This window comes from Xiphophorus hellerii, chromosome 24 (assembly GCF_003331165.1).
Source record: "Xiphophorus hellerii strain 12219 chromosome 24, Xiphophorus_hellerii-4.1, whole genome shotgun sequence".
Classification (NCBI taxonomy): domain Eukaryota; kingdom Metazoa; phylum Chordata; class Actinopteri; order Cyprinodontiformes; family Poeciliidae; genus Xiphophorus; species Xiphophorus hellerii.
The window spans coordinates 1,882,983-1,900,852 of NC_045695.1; the positions used below are offsets into that span (position 1 = coordinate 1,882,983).

General features: G+C 38.2%; 2 protein-coding genes and 1 long non-coding RNA gene across 4 annotated transcripts; all 3 read right to left on the reverse strand.

Annotated features, from left to right (window-relative positions):
* Nucleotides 1-564: 564 nt before the first annotated feature.
* LOC116716165 (uncharacterized) lies at nucleotides 565-1,422 on the reverse strand. The gene is made up of 2 exons (XR_004338398.1): nucleotides 1,297-1,422; nucleotides 565-1,187 (listed from the first exon to the last, which is right to left on the reverse strand). It is a non-coding gene; the product is annotated as an uncharacterized LOC116716165 (long non-coding RNA).
* Nucleotides 1,423-3,107: 1,685 nt separating this feature from the next.
* LOC116716289 (ribonuclease-like) lies at nucleotides 3,108-6,218 on the reverse strand. Its single transcript, XM_032557209.1, has 2 exons — nucleotides 6,135-6,218; nucleotides 3,108-3,524 (listed from the first exon to the last, which is right to left on the reverse strand). The coding sequence occupies exons 1-2, from the start codon at nucleotides 6,216-6,218 to the stop codon at nucleotides 3,108-3,110; spliced, it is 501 nt and encodes a 166-aa protein (XP_032413100.1).
* Nucleotides 6,219-6,749: 531 nt separating this feature from the next.
* LOC116716167 (OX-2 membrane glycoprotein-like) lies at nucleotides 6,750-12,155 on the reverse strand. 2 transcript variants are annotated; one of them, XM_032557050.1, is made up of 6 exons: nucleotides 11,794-12,155; nucleotides 10,987-11,076; nucleotides 10,630-10,881; nucleotides 10,223-10,537; nucleotides 9,486-9,573; nucleotides 6,750-9,367 (listed from the first exon to the last, which is right to left on the reverse strand). In XM_032557050.1, the coding sequence occupies exons 1-6, from the start codon at nucleotides 11,831-11,833 to the stop codon at nucleotides 9,328-9,330; spliced, it is 825 nt and encodes a 274-aa protein (XP_032412941.1). In that variant the 5' UTR covers nucleotides 11,834-12,155; the 3' UTR covers nucleotides 6,750-9,327. The 2 variants fall into 2 exon arrangements, with proteins under 2 accessions (XP_032412941.1, XP_032412942.1); XM_032557051.1 differs by having other exon boundaries at nucleotides 6,750-9,364; nucleotides 11,794-12,154.
* Nucleotides 12,156-17,870: the final 5,715 nt, after the last annotated feature.

Genomic DNA, 17,870 nt, shown 5'->3' on the forward strand with positions numbered 1-17,870 from the left:
CATTTTGGGCTAATGCTCTCATTTCCATTTTTGTCTTTAAGCTCTTGTTTCCTGTTTTATTTTGATGGTGCTGCTTTCCTTTTTCAGTGTCACACCAGATTCTGTTTTGTAATCAACCCTCCTTCAGCTTCTTGTCTTCATTCCCTCTTAAGTATTTAATTTCCTGATTCGTTCTAATCTGTAAATATTTCTGTTCAGTTATTTAAAAGTTTAACTGAGTCCTGCATCCTGCGTCTCTGTTGCTTTTGAGTCATCCAGCGCCTTGTATTTCCTCTAAAATGATCTCATTTTTGACCAGCGCTGCTGTATTGTCACAAAGTGGATTTGAATAGCAAACCATGTATTTGATCATACGAATTATATTTCAACAAAAACTCTACACAGGTTCTGCAAGATGTGTCTGTTTCCAGTTTTGGAGACTTTATCAACATTTTCTTTTCCCAAATCCTTTTTCTTTTTCTTTGTCCATCAACTCCATTTCATTAGTATTTAAGTTAGTGGTACATTTTCTTTGTTAAACTGGAACAAAAAGGCTTTTAGTAAGAAATAAACTCTTTTTAAGTCTTTCAGATCATGCAATAGGTTTATTTGGGATAAAACGGTAACATTGAAGAAGCCAAAACATAAGATGGTAACATTAATAAGCTGCTGCAGTAGAAGCTATCTGGAGGTTCAGATAAAAATGTTACCGTATATTTAGGATCATGTATACAGAATCAGATTAACATTGAACCAGGAAAAACATTAGCTTCATTTTTTAAATTAATGGCAGGAAATAAGCAATGCATCTTTTTTTTAATTCAGCCTCTTAGCGCCTACATAGCGCACAGCTTGATTATCTTTACATTCAAGTTTAAGTTGAGTTTTTGTATGTCTGTCATCACCATTATAGACACAATCTTTAACTTTCGTACAGTCAACAACTTTAAATATTTCCTTGCTAAAACCTGGCATGATCCCGTTCACCTTTTGACAGAGAGCATTCACATCTTCGAGAGACGCTACAATGAAGGTTTCTGCATGCTTGCAACCCCCTTCACTATTGAATCTTTCGTTCATGACATCGTTACATTGCCCTTTGTTCATGTTGCCGATGACGTTCTTCTCAATCGGATGCTGCCCTTCGGAGAGCTCGACAGCAGAGAGCAGCATCAGCAGGAAGCCGGCAACCTGGATCTTCATGATTACTGGTGGAGAGAGAGGAAAACGAAGGTGATCAACATTTACCTGTTAAAAATGGCTAACAATGTAATTTGTCAAGGATTAAATGGAAAAAAAACCAATGAAGTCACATACCGGATGTTATTTTTCCCTTTCAGCTGACTCTGTTGGTAGACTTGGCACGGACTGCAGAAGATCTTCAGTGGTGGAAAGTCTCTGAAGCTGCAGCCTAACTGATCTGGGCTTGTTATATAGCATCCTGGTGAGAGAGTGAGACCAGTTGATCTAATTTGAATAAAGATAAACCCATATCTGAACAGAAATCAGTAAAAAACAAGCATATTTTAAGATGGGAATGTGGGTTATGCAAAACCTTTAAGGTCAGGGAAATTCACAGAAAGGTCATTTTATTGTTGTTGCACACAGGGAGCCAGGAGCCTCTCTTTAATTTGAGCCATTCTTCACCAAATGAGGCCAGAAATGCAGAGATCCACACTGAAGGTACAGTTATAATTTATTCCACAATTGCAGGTAAAAATATGAAAAAGAAGCTCTTAGGGTAGGGTTAGGGTTAGGGTTGGGGTTAGGGTTCGCACTGAAGTATCAGGTCAATTGAAGAAGCATAATTTTATGCTTTTTCAATTGCATAATTGCAATTGAAGAAACATATCTGACAAAAGAAAAAGAAAAACAGCAACAGTTAGGTAGTTGCTGCTACAATTTTTTTATTATTTGAAGTAACAAATTGTTTTAAGTGTTTGCGCTTAGTGGGATTACTTCATAAAACGTCACATCATGTTCCAATATAGCAAGAATTAATTTTTTGCTTGATGTTTGTGTTGGTAAAGTAAGAAAATTTGGTTTTAGTACGCTGTGGCAATGGGAATTTAAGGAACGCTTCCTTCGCATTTAAGAAAAGCATTTATGCAGTAGAATGCAGGAGGGAAACCGTTTCACAAATTCATTCAAATACAATTTATTTTATCTTGAAGATTGCAGATCTGCTTTGAATGAAGATGGATTCTGAGCCTGTCAGCAGATCCAGTTGAAACCAGATATTTGCATATATTGTATGAAAAGATACGCAGCATTTTCATTTTATGTCAGTTAGGATTATTAAAATAATACTTATTTGAAAAATGCTAGAAATTGAGAAATCTTCATCAGGTTATCGGGTTTTTGTTTTCGTGTCTTCAGATGGATGATGGGGTGAAAGATGAGAATCAGTTTCAGGATTCTGAAACTGATGAGTAGCTTATAAGATTTGAAGACTGAACACTCAAATTGAGTTGCTAGAAACAACAAAGTTAAAATTTTTTCTGAAACACTATTTTTAGTAGCATGTAATTCATAATCATCAACATAAGCACAACACAGCTCTTTATTAAGCAGTAGGCTCATTAATGGCTTTATTCTGTTTGCATTTTGAAGAAAATACATATTTAGTGGAGTTTTTATATGCCAAAAAAAATTAAACATAGTTGTTTCTTAAAGTGCATCAAAAGGTGTATATATAGTAAGTATCTTTAATTTTAAAAAGTTGCTGTTGTGGAAAAAATACTATTTCCAAGCACTGTTCAGGTGAAATCACTCAATCAGGTTTATTCATATATTGTGCACAATACAGAGAGCTTGCAGGACAATCAGTGATGAAGCAGGTCTGGGTGAAAAGCTGCCAGGCAGAGACTACACATGAGTTTTATACCAAGGATAACGAATTAACAACAAAGGGCAAGACAGTCTGGTTCTGATTCTGCTGTAGAAAACAACTTCCAAAAGAATTATTTGGGTTACATGTAACCCAAATAGTTCTTTTGGTGAGAGTTCACAATCATTCATATAACATGACTAGCAGATGTGACCTTAAGGCTTAATGTAATTTTTCCATCACAGTTGCTCAGAAAAGATTAGCTTCTAGTTTTAAAGCATTTTCCTCCCCATAAGGTTTACATGTGATCTCCTGCGTAGTGCACAGGTAAACCATCTTGGCAATTCACAGCAATGACTCTGTCATTCAGACATTTTCCCTTGTATTCACATTTGGGTTTCCTGGCTTGTTTCTTGACCGTACAAACCACAACTCTGAACTTCTTCCTGCTCTCCGTGTAATGACTTGCGTTATTATAAACGCCTTCACCGCTACAAACAGACTTGACTTCCTTGGCATCAGCGAGAATGAACGTATTCATCTTCTTGCAGACGTTATTGTCGTCGTAGATCTTCTTCCGTTTCATCGTTGCCGTGCATTTTTGCGCCGTCATCTTTTTGTCCACGTGCTGCCTTTTGAACTTCTCGTAGCGCGCGCGCGTGTTGTTTTCCAGGCCCGGGGCGCTGGTTGTATTTACGAACTCGGAGGCGGTGGCCTGCAGGGGGAGCAAGCAGACAAGCAGGCAGAATGGCAGGACCTTCATGATTCTGAAAGAAGAAGATGGAATCATTTGAGAACAAATTCGAAAACGAATTTGAGAGAACGTTCTCCCACATATTTAGTTTTGCTCAAACACGAGGGATTCAAAACGTGAACGAAGCCATTTCTTTTTAAGAACATTTTTGTGTTTGCTGTGTTTCAGGTTCGAAAAATACTGCTTCTTATTCTAAAAATGTAGAAAACTTTTCACTTATCATAAAATCAATAATCATAATTTCTGCTTGATTTGAGCAAATAAGAACTATGTTACCTGGTCCAAAATGAGTGAAGCACTTTTCCAGACGAACTAGAGGCAAAAAGAGAATGAAGTCTTCTTCCTTCTCAGTTGTCGAAGTGAGGCGTGTGACAAAAAACTAATGCTCCAAAGTGTGTCTCCTTTAGAGGAGGAGTTTCATAGCATGTTTCTATTTAAAGATTTAACTCTTATGTTGCTAAATGTACACGTAATAATACACAATTAGTTTAAAGCAAGCTGACTGGCTATTTTATCCCGCCATGACCAATATTTTTAATGCATTAGTCCGCATAAGAACGCAATTGGCTGCATAGAAAATGGCTCATAACATGCAGGACCACCAACTAAAAATATTTTTACTTAATCAACTCAGTTAGTAGAGTTTTGAGAAGGTGATAAGGGGGGGATGAACATGGCCGACCACAAATAAGAGCTGCTGAGAATCTCTTTGCACTTATCCTGAAAAGGAAGTCAGGTGAGATTTAAAAGAAACTAAGGTTGTAGGAAAAATTGACTGAAGTTGCATCTGTATATTGGATATAATATAAATACTAAAAATGAGTCTCAACTGATATGTAGTTGAGACTACATATATAGATTTATCATGAACAGTGTGAATGGAGGATTTTCACTGAAAGGAACCACAAAACCACACCTGCAACAGCAGTCGCACATGCATGACCTGCATAGACTGAGCTAAGACACTGAATGTTGCATTTACCTGCAGTGAAATCTTAAGCTGTAGCTGTAGGTGTTTTGCTATTATTTTTAATAGCGAAACACTGTTTGCAAAACAGTAGCATACTTATGGTCATGACGACAGAAATAAATCTATTGTTGCCTGTTGAACTTATTTCCTGCGTTTTAAGGAACAACTTTCACCTTCGAAACAAGAGAAAAACTGTAGTAGAGCTGTTAGTTTATTAGTTAAACTATTATAAAACGGTTTATAATTACTTGAGGATATGCAACTTTACTGAGTTTTCCCTGAGAGTACACAATGCTCAGAATTTCTCATGAGATGATAAAACGGACCGATCAAGAGAATGTCACTTTGAACTTTTCTCCACCAACACCTGCGACTACAGAGGTTTGTTGTAGTTATCAATAACTATCTGTCCGACCATTGTGACCACAACACCACCCCTGTTTACAAGAACTGAACCTTCAGGTCTCTTCTAGTGAATTTGTAGCTCACTATCTGAAAACTGGGACACTTTTTGTTGTATTAAATCAACTAAAATCCTCTGAAGGGATAAATTGCTTAAAATCTGTAAAATTTATATTCAAAAGGCATTTGAGCATTTGATGTTCTCTCCAAAGGCAAAACAACCAAACCTGAAATATTGACCTGAAATGAATCTCAACATTTTCCTTTTCTTTTTGTGTGTCTATAAAGCCACTAAAAACCAGTTGGCTTTGGTTTTAGAGAACAGAACAAGAGTCTAGATGTTTAGACTAGGCTTTAGCATGCATGCTATCTGATTTAGATCTGATCACATTGTGGTTGGATCTGAATGTCATGTTGGTTAAATTGATTTAAGTCTGACAGAGAAATGTGCATTTACGGAAAGCGCGAGTCATTTTACTAAAGTCACAATAAAATGTAGTGGTATTATTATTATTATTATTATAAAGATCAGTAAAAGATGGCGCCACCGGTTGGACAGCAGCGCCCTCTGCTGTTTGTACAGAGATGTGGGAGAAAAACCTCACCACCACCTGAAAAGCCATTCGTCCTGGAAAGTTTTCTCTTTCTTTTTAGTTTTCAAAAAATAAAAATAGTGAAAAAGTGAACATCAAAGACGAGTCTGGTAGTTACATTTCCTTTCCAATTTACTTTATTGTTTGTAAATATTATTTCCAAACTGCAGAAAATGCTTTATTTCAAATAGTAATCGACAAGGAAAAGGTTCCAAGTGGAAACGTTGCTCCAGATATCAGTTGTTGCTGCTTGTACAGAACATAGACGCAGCACAAAGTGGAAAATTAGCCATTATTTCTTTTTCTCACGACTTTATCCAGGTGATAAGCCACACGGTTTTGATTACACAAGACTGCAACACTAGTTGCTTGACCTTTGACAGCTCTGTATTTGCAATGATACAGAGCTGAGTTCTTAAAACTTTTACAATCAATGATTTTGAGATTTATAGCATGTGTTTGACGGTTTTTGCCAAAGTTACAGATTCCAGTAAGAACTCCTTTAGTGTCCAAGAAGAAGGTATTGATCGGCTTGCACTGTTTTTCAGGTTTATTTATCTTTTTCATTTTGCTATCTCAACTGTAGGAATTCATGCTGGTGACAACGTGTTTCTGGAAGAAGTTCAGAGCCTCGGACACCTCGGCTGCAGAGAGAGCGAGGATCAGGACGGCAACAGCGTGGAGCGTCATGGTTTCCTGTTGAGGGAAAAACAAGCAAAAAATCTTCTTTGCTGTTTTTGCTTAAAAACCAGCAAAACAGGAATATCTGCAGTATCAGCAAAAAACTTTGAAATCGGTGCATTCCCCGCGTGAAAAAAGTACAGGTTATGGCATCAGACATCAAGTATGAAGGACAAGGGTTAAAATCCTGGACAGAATGTCTATTTTGTCAGCCTCTTTCAAAATTACCATTGACAGCAGAAAATATAAATGCGCCACAAGAAACTTCTGCAGTGTAGTAGATCATGTGGTCCACAGGTTAAGGTATCAGACCTCAGTTACAAAAGATGTGGGTTCAAATCCTGATCTTGGTCTGTAAGTAAAGTAGATATTCATGCTTAATTTGGGATTTAATGGGATTTTTAGATTAAAACCCACAAAGTTCATCACAATCAATTTTATTCCGGGAATGCACCGATTTCAAAGTTTTTTTGTTGATACTGCTGATATTTTTGTTTTTGTTTTGCTGGTTTTTAAACAAAACAAAAACAAAAAATAAAATTTGCTGGTTTTTAAACAAAACCAGCAAAACAGGAATATCGGCAGTATCAGCAAAAAAACTTTGAAATCGGTGCATTCTTGGAGTAAAAATGCACCGATTTCAAAGTTTTTTTGCTGATACTGCCGATTTTCCTGTTTTTCTGGTTTTTATGCAAAAACAGGAAAACAGAATTATTGACAGTATCAGCAAAAAACTTTGAAATCGGTGCATTCCTGGAGTAAAAATAGATTGATTAAAAAAAACAGCATATTTAAGCAGAAATCATTTGTGGGTTTTAATCTAAAAATCCCATTAAATCCCAAATTAAGCATGAATATCTACTTTATTTACAGACCAAGATCAGGACTTGAACCCACATCTTTTGTAACTGAGGTCTGATGCCTTAACCTGTGAACCACACAACCTTACACACTTTGCAAGTTTCTCGTGGCGCATTTATATTTTCTACTGTCTGTGTCACTTTTGAAAGAGATTGAAAAAACAGACACTCTTTCCAGGATTTGAACCTTTGTCCTTCATACTTGGTGACTGATGCCTTAACCTGTTGACCACATGATCTTACACAACCTTCCACAGTTTCACTGCTCATTGAGTGACAGGTTTAACTAATGACTCTCAGTTTAAAGGTGTAACTACCTGCACCACCACACCTGGATTGACTGATTTAATTAGATGCTCTGCAAGCAAACAGGCTATTCAGAGTTTTAATTATTATTCAAGATTGTTTGTATATCACATTTCATGAACAAGACAGTTCATAGTGCTTTACATCATAAAAACACACAATCATGAAAACACCACACAGTAAACAATTCTGAGTGACAAATGGGGACCCAGGATGCCTTCTTATTCCTACTTTAGTCTTGGTACATCAGTCAACCTTCCAACATCATCAACATGAAGATCTTGAGATCCGGGTTTCCTCTCCCTAAAGAGATGGTGCAGATGCATCCCCACTCCCCTGGAATTCTGTCTCCACCTTGCCATAGCACATTTGTTCTGAGCTGCTGTTCGTCATTCGTATTTGACAGATTTTGGCAAAGCAAAATTAGAACAACAAAGCTCCAGGAAATAAGCCAAAGCTGAATCTGTCAAAGAGGCTTCATCACAAGGTGGTTGGTTGTTTGGTTAGGAGACATTCAGTTCTTGCCAGGTACAAGGCCATGAGATTGAGATCCAACAGTTACTCTGACACAAGAAGTCTTGACATAAAGTCAACACCTTCACCAGCTAAACAACTTTTTAAAGGATTACTTACCTTCATGTAAAGATTCCGTTTTACGCTGTATACTGAGGAAACTAAATAACTTCAATCCACCAAACTGACTCCTGGTGGATTTAATCTTCACCTGAACATATGAAGTTTCTTGAAGCCGAGCTGTGTGAGGTGATTCTGATAAAGTTCAGGCCCAGCGCTTAATGGACCTCAGGAACAGATGGATCCCTCCTGCACACTCAGTAAACACACCTTCAGCAACTGCTGAGATGCAGCTTAGTCTAATCTGATCAAAAACCAGAAAGTTCAAGTAGATTTTAGCAAACTCTGCATGTTTACGTTTGTTACAGTAGGAAAGATTTTTACTGCCATTACTCCCAAGCATCTGGATGGCATGTGTCTACATCTCTGGTAATCCAACCTTTAACGCTTACCAGAGAACCCAGGATCATCTTTGTTTTCCTAAAAATAATGTGCTCTCCTCTCTTTCCTGCTTTGAGGAAGAAGAAATCAAATGTGAAAAAAATGGGGGGGGGAATCATGCTTTTATGAACATTTACTTTTAACTCATCACCTTATGAGAGTTTGGCAAGCGCATTCTGTAATATAAATGGACTTTTATGAATAAATTACACGTTGCACTTAATAATAGCAAGCTCTAAATATGAAACAGACAACACATTTTGCTTGATAAGAAGAAATAAACACTTTTAATCGCAAGTTAGATCAAAAACCTAAAAAAAAAACATTTACTCAACAAAACAATAAATAGGTTTGAAAATAAATAGCAAAAACTAATTTAAGTCAAATTTCACATTCCTTGCGTTAAATAAAATGGTGTATTAATTTATGCATTTTTTTGTGCAAGCAATAAATAACATTTAGAAACACAAGACCAAAATGTCTGCCACTGAACACATCAATACATGTTGGCTTTTATAACAAAAACATGTCTAAATATATATTTTTTAGCTGAGGTAAGACGTCCAATATGTTTGCACAAATAAAATCACATTTAATTTCTAAGGATGGCTCATGAAGGAATAACATGTTCACACAACAAGACACTAGATGGCGCCAGAAGCTCAGTTAAGAAGCCATTTTGCTGACGTAAACTTTTTATTGCACAACACTTCCTTTAGAGCACGCGGCTGTGGTTCCACCGTGGCTTCTACATTCAACAAAGTCCGTAGACAAACTCCGAGTTAAAGTGCAAGAAGAGCTGCAGTTGGAGAGACATGTGAGGTGGTGCCGTTCAAATTCAGAGAGTCGCGTCCGGCTTTAGCTTATGAACAGTGAATCAGTGTGACAGACTCCGAGGTGGTTGTAATGCTTGAATGCTGTGATGCTGAAAAGGCGGATCAAACGACATTTAAATCGTTACATCTTCTCTTTAATCTGCTGGAAAGAGAAAACAGAAAGATCAGGAGGGTGTGTGTGTAGGGGGGGGTGATGATGCATGTTGAGGTGTTATTGCACCGGGCAGTACAGTTTCTGTTTATGGAAAGTGAAACCTCACCTCTTGTGGATGAATACAACTGCTACGACAGTGACGCAGATGATGATTGCTAGGACTGCGATGATCAGAGTCTTCTGTGACACATTACCTGAAGAGAAACAACACTTGGTTAGTTTGCTCAGAAATGAGCTAGCTCATATTTCCCAAAAAGAGGAAGTTGGGAATCCCTGCCTCTCTTACTTTTACTATTACATTCTGAGAATGAACCTCTGGGGTCAGTACAGTAAACCTCCTGAGACCCCCCTCTCTACCCCACACCTCACAGTGCAGTGTGACGTGGGGTTTCCGGGAACATGAAACTGGGCTAAAAGTGAAACTAAAGCCTTGGAGGGCTTGTGAGTCACAGCTCAGCTGATTAAAAGGGAACCATGACTCAGTTTGCTTTGACTTCCAGGGCTAAGAGAGGTGAGACTGGTGCACCGGGAAATGAAGTGAATTTCTGGGATTTCCTGACTTCCTGATTGGGTGATCATTATGACAACAATCAGGTATGTAAATGTTTGACATCACTGCCAGGCAGTGAGAACTCTTAGGGAATTTCTTATGCCTCTATGGAACTTCCTGGAACTAGGTATTTGTACATCAATGGGAGAGCTGAAGATTATCTGGAATTTGAACTTCCACAGGAGTGGCACTTCCTGATTGGTTCCCTCTCAGATAGCACATCAGAAGACACAGGCCGTTTACACAATTCTCCACATGATAGCTTGTAAAACTTTTAAGTCCAGCATGCGTACCTTCCTCCTCTTCCTTTTCGAGTGAAGAAAAGGGGAATTCCTCCTGCCGCTGTCCCGGCAGTCCTTGGTTCACTACACAGTACACATGTCCTCTCCAGTCTGTAGGCATCTGCACTGTGATGTTGCTGCTGGTGGTGAATGTCCCATCACTGTTGCTGACTGTAGTCGGTGGGGCGTCTATGCGAGCGAGATTGGAGGTGTTCCAGGAAATCTTGGGAGCGGGTTTCCCTGTGGCTGAGCAACTGAGTTCTTCCTTTCTGCCGTTAGGGGCAGAACTGCTTGCAGAGGAGTTCCTTTTGTGCGTCTCTGATATTCCTTCATGGAAAAATTGGAAATCGTTACTCCTGCTTAATGTTTTCCGACATTTTGAAATAAAGACCATCGTAAGAAAAGAAACACCAGCTCACCTTCCACCTTGAGGCAGATCTGCTTCCTTTTGGAGCCATCAGGATACACGTTGAAGGAACAGACGTAACAATTTTCATCTGCCCACGTCACATTCTTCAATGTGATGGACGAGGAGCTTAAGGATGAGTTGTTCAAGATCACCTTTCCTTTAAAAGGCTCATTTATTTGCTCCCCAACAGGTTTGTTGTATGTTGCCATGTTTTCCAATGACTCAGGTCTAAGACCCCGCTGCCAGGTGACCTGCAGAACGCCTGCGGGGAAAACAAACGGTCAGTACGTCACAGGTAACCTTTGAAAGAGTCATGGTTGTTTATTTATAGCCAGCTGTCAGGAAACGCTCCAGATGTGGGACTTACCTGTTGGGTTTGCTAGCATACAGTTGAAGTTTGCATCCCCACCGTACGCGACTGTGGTCGTCCCATGGAGGTCGATGTCAGAGGCGTGGGCTGGAAACAGAAACACAGAGTCAGCAAACAGAGCGTAGCGAGAGACCTCACCGACATGAAAACGGTTCAACACGGTGTGACAGAATAATAATAAAATTGTTATTGCATAAGTCCTAATCAAAATAAATGAAATAGAAATACATGAATCCATAAATTACATGAATATAAAGAAAATGCAATATATAACTGGATAATGTATCATAAGTAAAACCCTGACATAATAATAAATGAATTTAAATAAATCATAAAAATACGTAAATCTATAAATGATGCAAATGCATAAATAAAAATGTATATTTTATGATATACAATACTAAAATTGAAATTGTATTATTGTAAAATAATATTTTATTATTTTAAAATATAGAATTGTATATATTATAAAGTTTATTACAAAATATAATGTATATTTTATTATGTATGATAAAATATACATTTTCATTATTTACGTGAACTGGACCTTTTTTTAAGTGCAACTATTCACAAATTTAACTAAAGATAAATTTCATGTTAATAAAAATAATAAAATAACATTTTATTATTAGTATAATATTTTTATATTAACCAAATTCTTACAAGCCCCTTCAGAAAGAAGAAATTTTGTTTTACTGTACACTGCAAAACAATATTATACTGTATAATAACTAAACATACAGTCAGTACAGGTGAAGTAAATATAAAGAACAGAATTGTATTATGGTCAAAAAGTAATCTTACCACTAAAAGCCAAACAGAGGACAGAGAGGATCAGTAGCATCCTGTGTCACTGAATGCAGCACGATCAGAAAATACTTTCTGTTTAGGCTGTACTGCCTCTTATATGCGTCAGTGACTCAAGTTGATTTGTGGGGGAGGAGGGAGGGTGCTTCCCTCTGCCTCAGTTGATTTTCTTTGCAATTCAGTTTAATAAATAAATACCGCAAATAATTTCTGGGGAAAGTTAAAACATTAAGAATCAGATCTGAAGAACTGAAACAGGACTTGAAGTTGTAACTTAAAATCAGACTAACTTAATTTTAGATCTGCTCTATGAGGTTTATTTTTATATTTCTGCTAATAAAATTGAAACTAGTCAACTAGTGTTTTGCAGCTTTTTTTTTTTTTTTTTTTTTACTCAGCATCCAGTAAACAGTGTCAGCACTTCTGCAAACAATATTTACTTGACGTTGACTTGAGTCAAGAAGGGAAAGAACACTGATACCAATAGTAGAAGTTCCCTAAAGTTGTTGGCTTACTCGAGATTTATTTTCTGTTGCTCACATGATCACAGTCACATTCTCATTTTGGCAGGTTGTGAACAAGTTCATGATACTTGACACATGCAGCAATGTTTCGTTGCCCCTCCCAATCACTGGTACCTCAGCAGAAACAGTGTTTATCCTGGAAATAAACCTGAGACTCCAACATGTCACCGCATGCTTTGATTGAATATTTTTCTCGCCTTTCCCATTTTGAAGAACGGCTAAGACCGCACAGAAACACAAAGTCATGGCTAACAAATTCCAACCGAAACAAGTAGAAAGTTACACTGTTACATTTCTAGAGTTTAGATTGTTTTCTCATTTAATTCCCGTCTGACATGTTCTTGTTTTGGGTCTGGGGTTTGTGGTGAGCCACGTCTCACTTCAACCACAATACCAAAGGAAAAAAAAATGACAGAAGTTTGCTGAGCTCATGTTCGGTAAATTTCATCACCACTCAGATGCCGTGACATGTTTAGCGTCCACTTCAGACTGTTTCGCCCGTCTTCTACAGGAACATAAAACCAACTTCTCCAGGGAATCTATGAATGGCGCATGAACATTATGTTAGAGGAAATCTAAGCTACAATTTCCTCTGTTCTATCCTAGGAAAGGAGAACAGGAAGAGACATTTAGAAGCACAATAAGCCTGGACTGGTTTGGTTGGTTGAATCATAACTGTTACAATAAACTCATGTTGTGAAAAAACCATATGATTACCAAGTAAAGTCAACTTGTCAGGTCATGCCAGATCATTTCTTACATCTTTTATAGTTTGCAGAGACGTTACAAAGGATTCTAGTGTACAAAGGCATCAGTCAGGAGAAGGGTGCAATGAATACAATAGCATTATATTTCACAGTAATTGGAGAAAACATGGGATAGCCAACAGGCGAGAGACTCATTGCCAGGAAGGGTCATGTGAAGAAGAATAGTTGAAAACAGAAATATCCTCTCAAACCCTGAGGGAGGACACGCTATGGTCTGACGTAGTTCAGCTTAAAAACGTAGTTTCAGGCTGACTGGAATCTGAGAGGTGTAACGATAACTTACGCCCTGGGGAGGGACAAAACACTAAATGGTTAATTGTAGCAAATTGTCTCCCAAGTTCAAGAAATAGAAAACTGAAACTTAGCAGAAGGACCACCATGAGCTCCTCTGTAATCTACTAACTCAGCCGCAAAACCTTCAAACAAATGTTTTTCAGTTGAATTGCACAGCATTGGAATGTGTTAAAAGGGTTCAGATGTTTTTGTATGACACAAATCCCTAGCATTATTCATCAGGGTGTTGCTCAATATTGTTTATAGAACTTTTATGGGGAAGTTCCTGATTAATTCCTCAGAGTCACGGCGTAGGAAATAACCTGGTAGCTCTGAGTTGTGCTGCTGCGAGTTTTTAAAAGATACACAAAACATTTTATCATTATTAAAATATTTAATAGTTTTTGCTTCAGTGTGTTTTCTTTCATATTTCAGTTTCAGACTGAATCACCTGCTCTTAAGCACGCATTAAATATATCTTATCATTATGTAATTCCATTCTAAGTGCTTTACAGCAAATGTAGCCATAGCTACTGTATCTAAATGGATGAACGACAGTAATTATGCCATATAACTTGGAATAAAATGGGGCAGGGAAGAACCTTTTATAGGCTACTGAGGTTAAATTTGGTTTTAAACCAGAACCAGGTTAGAAAAGCTAGCTGCTTAGACTTTTATGAATCTAAATTAAACCTCCCATCAGACTGAAATGCACAGGCCTTTTTTTTTTGTTTGTTTTTTGTTTCTTATTGCAGGTGTCACTTCTCTCATTTTCAAACTTCTGCGCCTGCCTGTCAAAGATAGTCACAGTCTGCCAGTCAGTCAAAAAGCAGTTCCTTTCCCTGGGGGGTTTCTTTTCAAAAGGAAGAGCTGAAATTTTTTTTAAGCTGATACAAAGAAATGACAGCTATAAGCCAATGTGTCACTGAAACAGCTTATGCGTGAAATAGTTTCATAATTGGTTCCAGCAAACAAACTGTTGTGGTTCACAATTGTGTTTAATCTAATGGATGCAAGATGCATTTGTCTTGTAACAAAGGGCAATTTGTTGTTGCATCGCTGGTATTAAGTTTGGCCAATAGTCCGTTTAAGACATTTTTTGTTTTATATTCTGCAGATTTGCAATTTGTATGCTTCTAATTGTTGATGTTAACTTGAAATGCTCAAGATTACAAGATAATTTGCCTAGGACCTCTGGAGTGGGGTGCGGTCACGAGATAACTCTTTGTTATCATCAACAGAGGGCCTTTATGTTTTAGTTTTCACAGCACACAGTAAATTAAAGTCAATCTTGAAGAGATTTTGTTGAAAGATGCTTTTTTTTCATAATTCTAAAAATTATCATTGCCAAGAGACAGACAAATAATCAGTGAAAAAAAAGCTCCTTTGCTAACTAGCCTTAGTGTCATCGGATGCTAAGGCTAGTTAGCGTAGTAGTAATGGCCTACTACTAATTCGTAGTAGGCTAATTTGTGGTGAGCAAACTGTAGTAGCATGAGAGTGATTGTTCTGGCTCTGATTGGTTGTTTCTGGCTTGTGCATTTTTGCAGTTAGGGTCCGATGACGGCGGATAAACGGGTTTCCCTGGAACAGTAAGTTGATAGACAGCGCTAAGACCCTCCTCCTGGCTCTGATTGGTTGTTTTTGGCCGGGAGCGGTGCATTTCTTCAGACAGCAATAACTGAAGGCCATGGAGGATTTGGATCTTTTCACAGATTATCATCATTTCAGGTAACTAGTTTTCACTCTGGAAGTTTCAGAAAAAATCACCTCTGGTGGTTCCTAAAGATCCTTCAAAAGATCCAGGCATTCTGCTTTCAGAATCTAACCTGTATTCTGAGAAACAGCTGAAAAAGAAACAAACATAAAAGAAAAAAAAAACAATACAATAGCTTCTAAATCAATCAATGCTCATAACATCTCTGTATTTTACAGATTTGCTTTCTCGTTGTCCTCAAATCCTGCTTTAAAGTCTCTGAGGTTTGAACTTTGAGCAGGGGAATACCTTCATAAACACGACAACCACAGTCCAGACACATAAAACCATGACATCGTGACTGGCTAGGAAAAATAACCATCATTTGTGCAAGTAAATAACAAGTGTGCAACTCTATGTTTGGAGCAGCAGCCTTTTGTCTCAATGTTTTGGTCTTACAATAAAAAAAAAAAAGCTCTTTAGCAGAAATTTAAGCTCTTATCCAAACAGAGCATCCACCTTTCCTTCAATAACAACCGACTCTAGGTAGTGAAAGTAATATGAAATCATGGTTTATTGCATGTCACTGAACCCTCATTAGCAAGTATTCTGCTGAACTTGCAGCCTGAGTCACGATAGCTGATGTTTTTTGGAGTTTTTTTGGACCGGAAGTCCCTGAAATTGTGCTGAGATGACCTGTTCTTCTGACCCCGAATACTGCAAGTCTGCACAAGTCCTGAGCAACAGTCACTGCAACCGATAAGGAAAAATAATATGGACGGACAGGAAAAGTGAACACAATCGGCTGCACGAACTGCATGTATAGATGGAGGGGAAAAAAAGGAAGCCACACACCTGAAAAGTAAAGAGGAGGGGGTTTCAGGTCAGATGCTCTTGACCTCGTACTTCCTCTGTGAATAAACAGGAATGTCGAAGTTAGAGTCCGGGGAACACCAAACATAAACAAAGAAAATCTGTTTGTCGAAGGGTTTCAGAAAGGAAATGAGAGTAGAATTTAAAAAATAAAAACATAATAAAATTTAGACTTATGAAAGATTGTATTGTCCCGTTTCTTTTAATGCAATCAAGTAAATTCAATCAAAGCTTCCTGTCTCAGGAGGTGAAGGGTTCTCTAAATGCAAATTAAATTCCTGTGTAATTTCAACAAGAACCTACAACATCTCAAAGTCCTGCAGCTTTTAGATGATCCATTCACCTGAATCAAAAGACTGAATGACCTTCTCAGTATGCAGTCAAGTTCTCAAGCTAAGAGAACGCACTAGATGAGTCTTCAGGAAAGAGAACGTGAGAGGAAGTGTTCACCCATTACAGGGCAACACAGAACAAACAGCCACACACATCTAAATAGGTGCAAGTCCCACTTGTTTACAATTAAATTAACCTGACAGTCGTGTTTCTGGACCGTGGGAGGAAGCAAGAGGACCGCCCCACAGATTAAACCCCGCCCCCCTCATTTCATATTATATGGACATGAACTAAAAAGACCCGGAAATAAAAACAGTAATTAAAAACTACATAAAGTAGCTTTATAAAACAAGTGTCACAAAATAAAACATTATATGAGCAAATAAATCTGTCAATTCTAATATGATTACATAACAAATATTTATTTTATTTCATGTAGTATTTATTAGCAATAAAGTATTTTTATTATTATTATTTTGAATAAAGTGGCTCTTTATACAATTAATAGTTGATTAAAATTATTTAGGGCAGAATTTTTTTTAATAAAAAAATTTCAAATTAAAATCTAAAAATTGTGCAAAAAAGAAAAAGAAAAAAATTGATTAGTTTTTCTTTGCATTTGATCCTAAATGGGGTTTTTTCCCTCTAACTTAGTCAACTGAATAGCATGCAATTATTTGAGTGCAGCAAACATGCAATCTTCAGTCGGTTGGTTGATTCTGTTTAGTGAAATTTATTGATGAGCGCCAAATATTACAGTAAAAAAATCAATTGATTATTTTTAGTGTCAATGTTTCCATTTTAACATGAACTTTAACTCACCTGCCACTTCTTGATCCATCCATCCATCCATCCATTTTCTGTTCACCCTTGTCCCTAATGGGGTCGGGAGGGTTGCTGGTGCCTATCTCCAGCTACGTTCCAGGCGGGAGGCGGGGTACACCCTGGACAGGTCGCCAGTCTGTCGCAGGGCAACACAGAGACATACAGGACAAACAACCATTCACACACACTCACACCTAGGGAGAATTTAGAGAAACCAATTGACCTGACAGTCATGTTTTTGGACTGTGGGAGGAAGCCGGAGTACCCGGAGAGAACCCACGCATGCACAGGGAGAACATGCAAACTCCATGCAGAAAGACCCCGGCCAGGAATCGAACCCAGGACCTTCTTGCTGCAAGGCAACAGTGCTACCAACTGCGCCACTGTGCAGCCGTAAAACAGTGGCGCAGTGGTGTCTTAATTTATTAAGACACCACTTCTTGACGTCTTAATAAATTGACTCCGCATGAAAAAGCTTCAGTGTTTTATGATGTTGAACCATTTTTAGAGCCTGAAACACAGGGAGTCCTGATTACTAAATGAGAAACAGGTGGCTGATTGGCTGCAATGACCAGAAACCAAGAGAATCAGTTTTAGGGCGTGCCGTGGTGGCGTGTTGGTTAGCGCGACCCGTACTTGGAGGCCTTCGGTCCTCGACGCGGCCGTCGCGGGTTCGACTCCCGGACCCTGTCTTCGCCCCTCTCCTTCCCCGTTTCCTGTCGGCCCGCTGTCATGTGGGGGACACTGGGGCCCACAAAAATACCCCCTAGAGGGGTAAAAAAA

Excerpts from the sequence above, each read along its gene's own strand:
- LOC116716289 (XM_032557209.1), bottom strand. The coding sequence starts at position 6,218 with ATGACGCTCCACGCTGTTGCCGTCCTGATCCTCGCTCTCTCTGCAGCC. Across the intron at positions 3,525-6,134 it reads TGAACTTCTTCCAGAAACAC|GCCACCGCCTCCGAGTTCGT; the intron begins GTTGTCACCAGC and ends CTCCCCCTGCAG.
- LOC116716167 (XM_032557050.1), bottom strand. The coding sequence starts at position 11,833 with ATGCTACTGATCCTCTCTGTCCTCTGTTTGGCTTTTAGTG. Across the intron at positions 11,077-11,793 it reads CCTCTGTTTGGCTTTTAGTG|CCCACGCCTCTGACATCGAC; the intron begins GTAAGATTACTT and ends TTCTGTTTCCAG. Across the intron at positions 9,574-10,222 it reads CGAAAAGGAAGAGGAGGAAG|GTAATGTGTCACAGAAGACT; the intron begins GTACGCATGCTG and ends GTTTCTCTTCAG.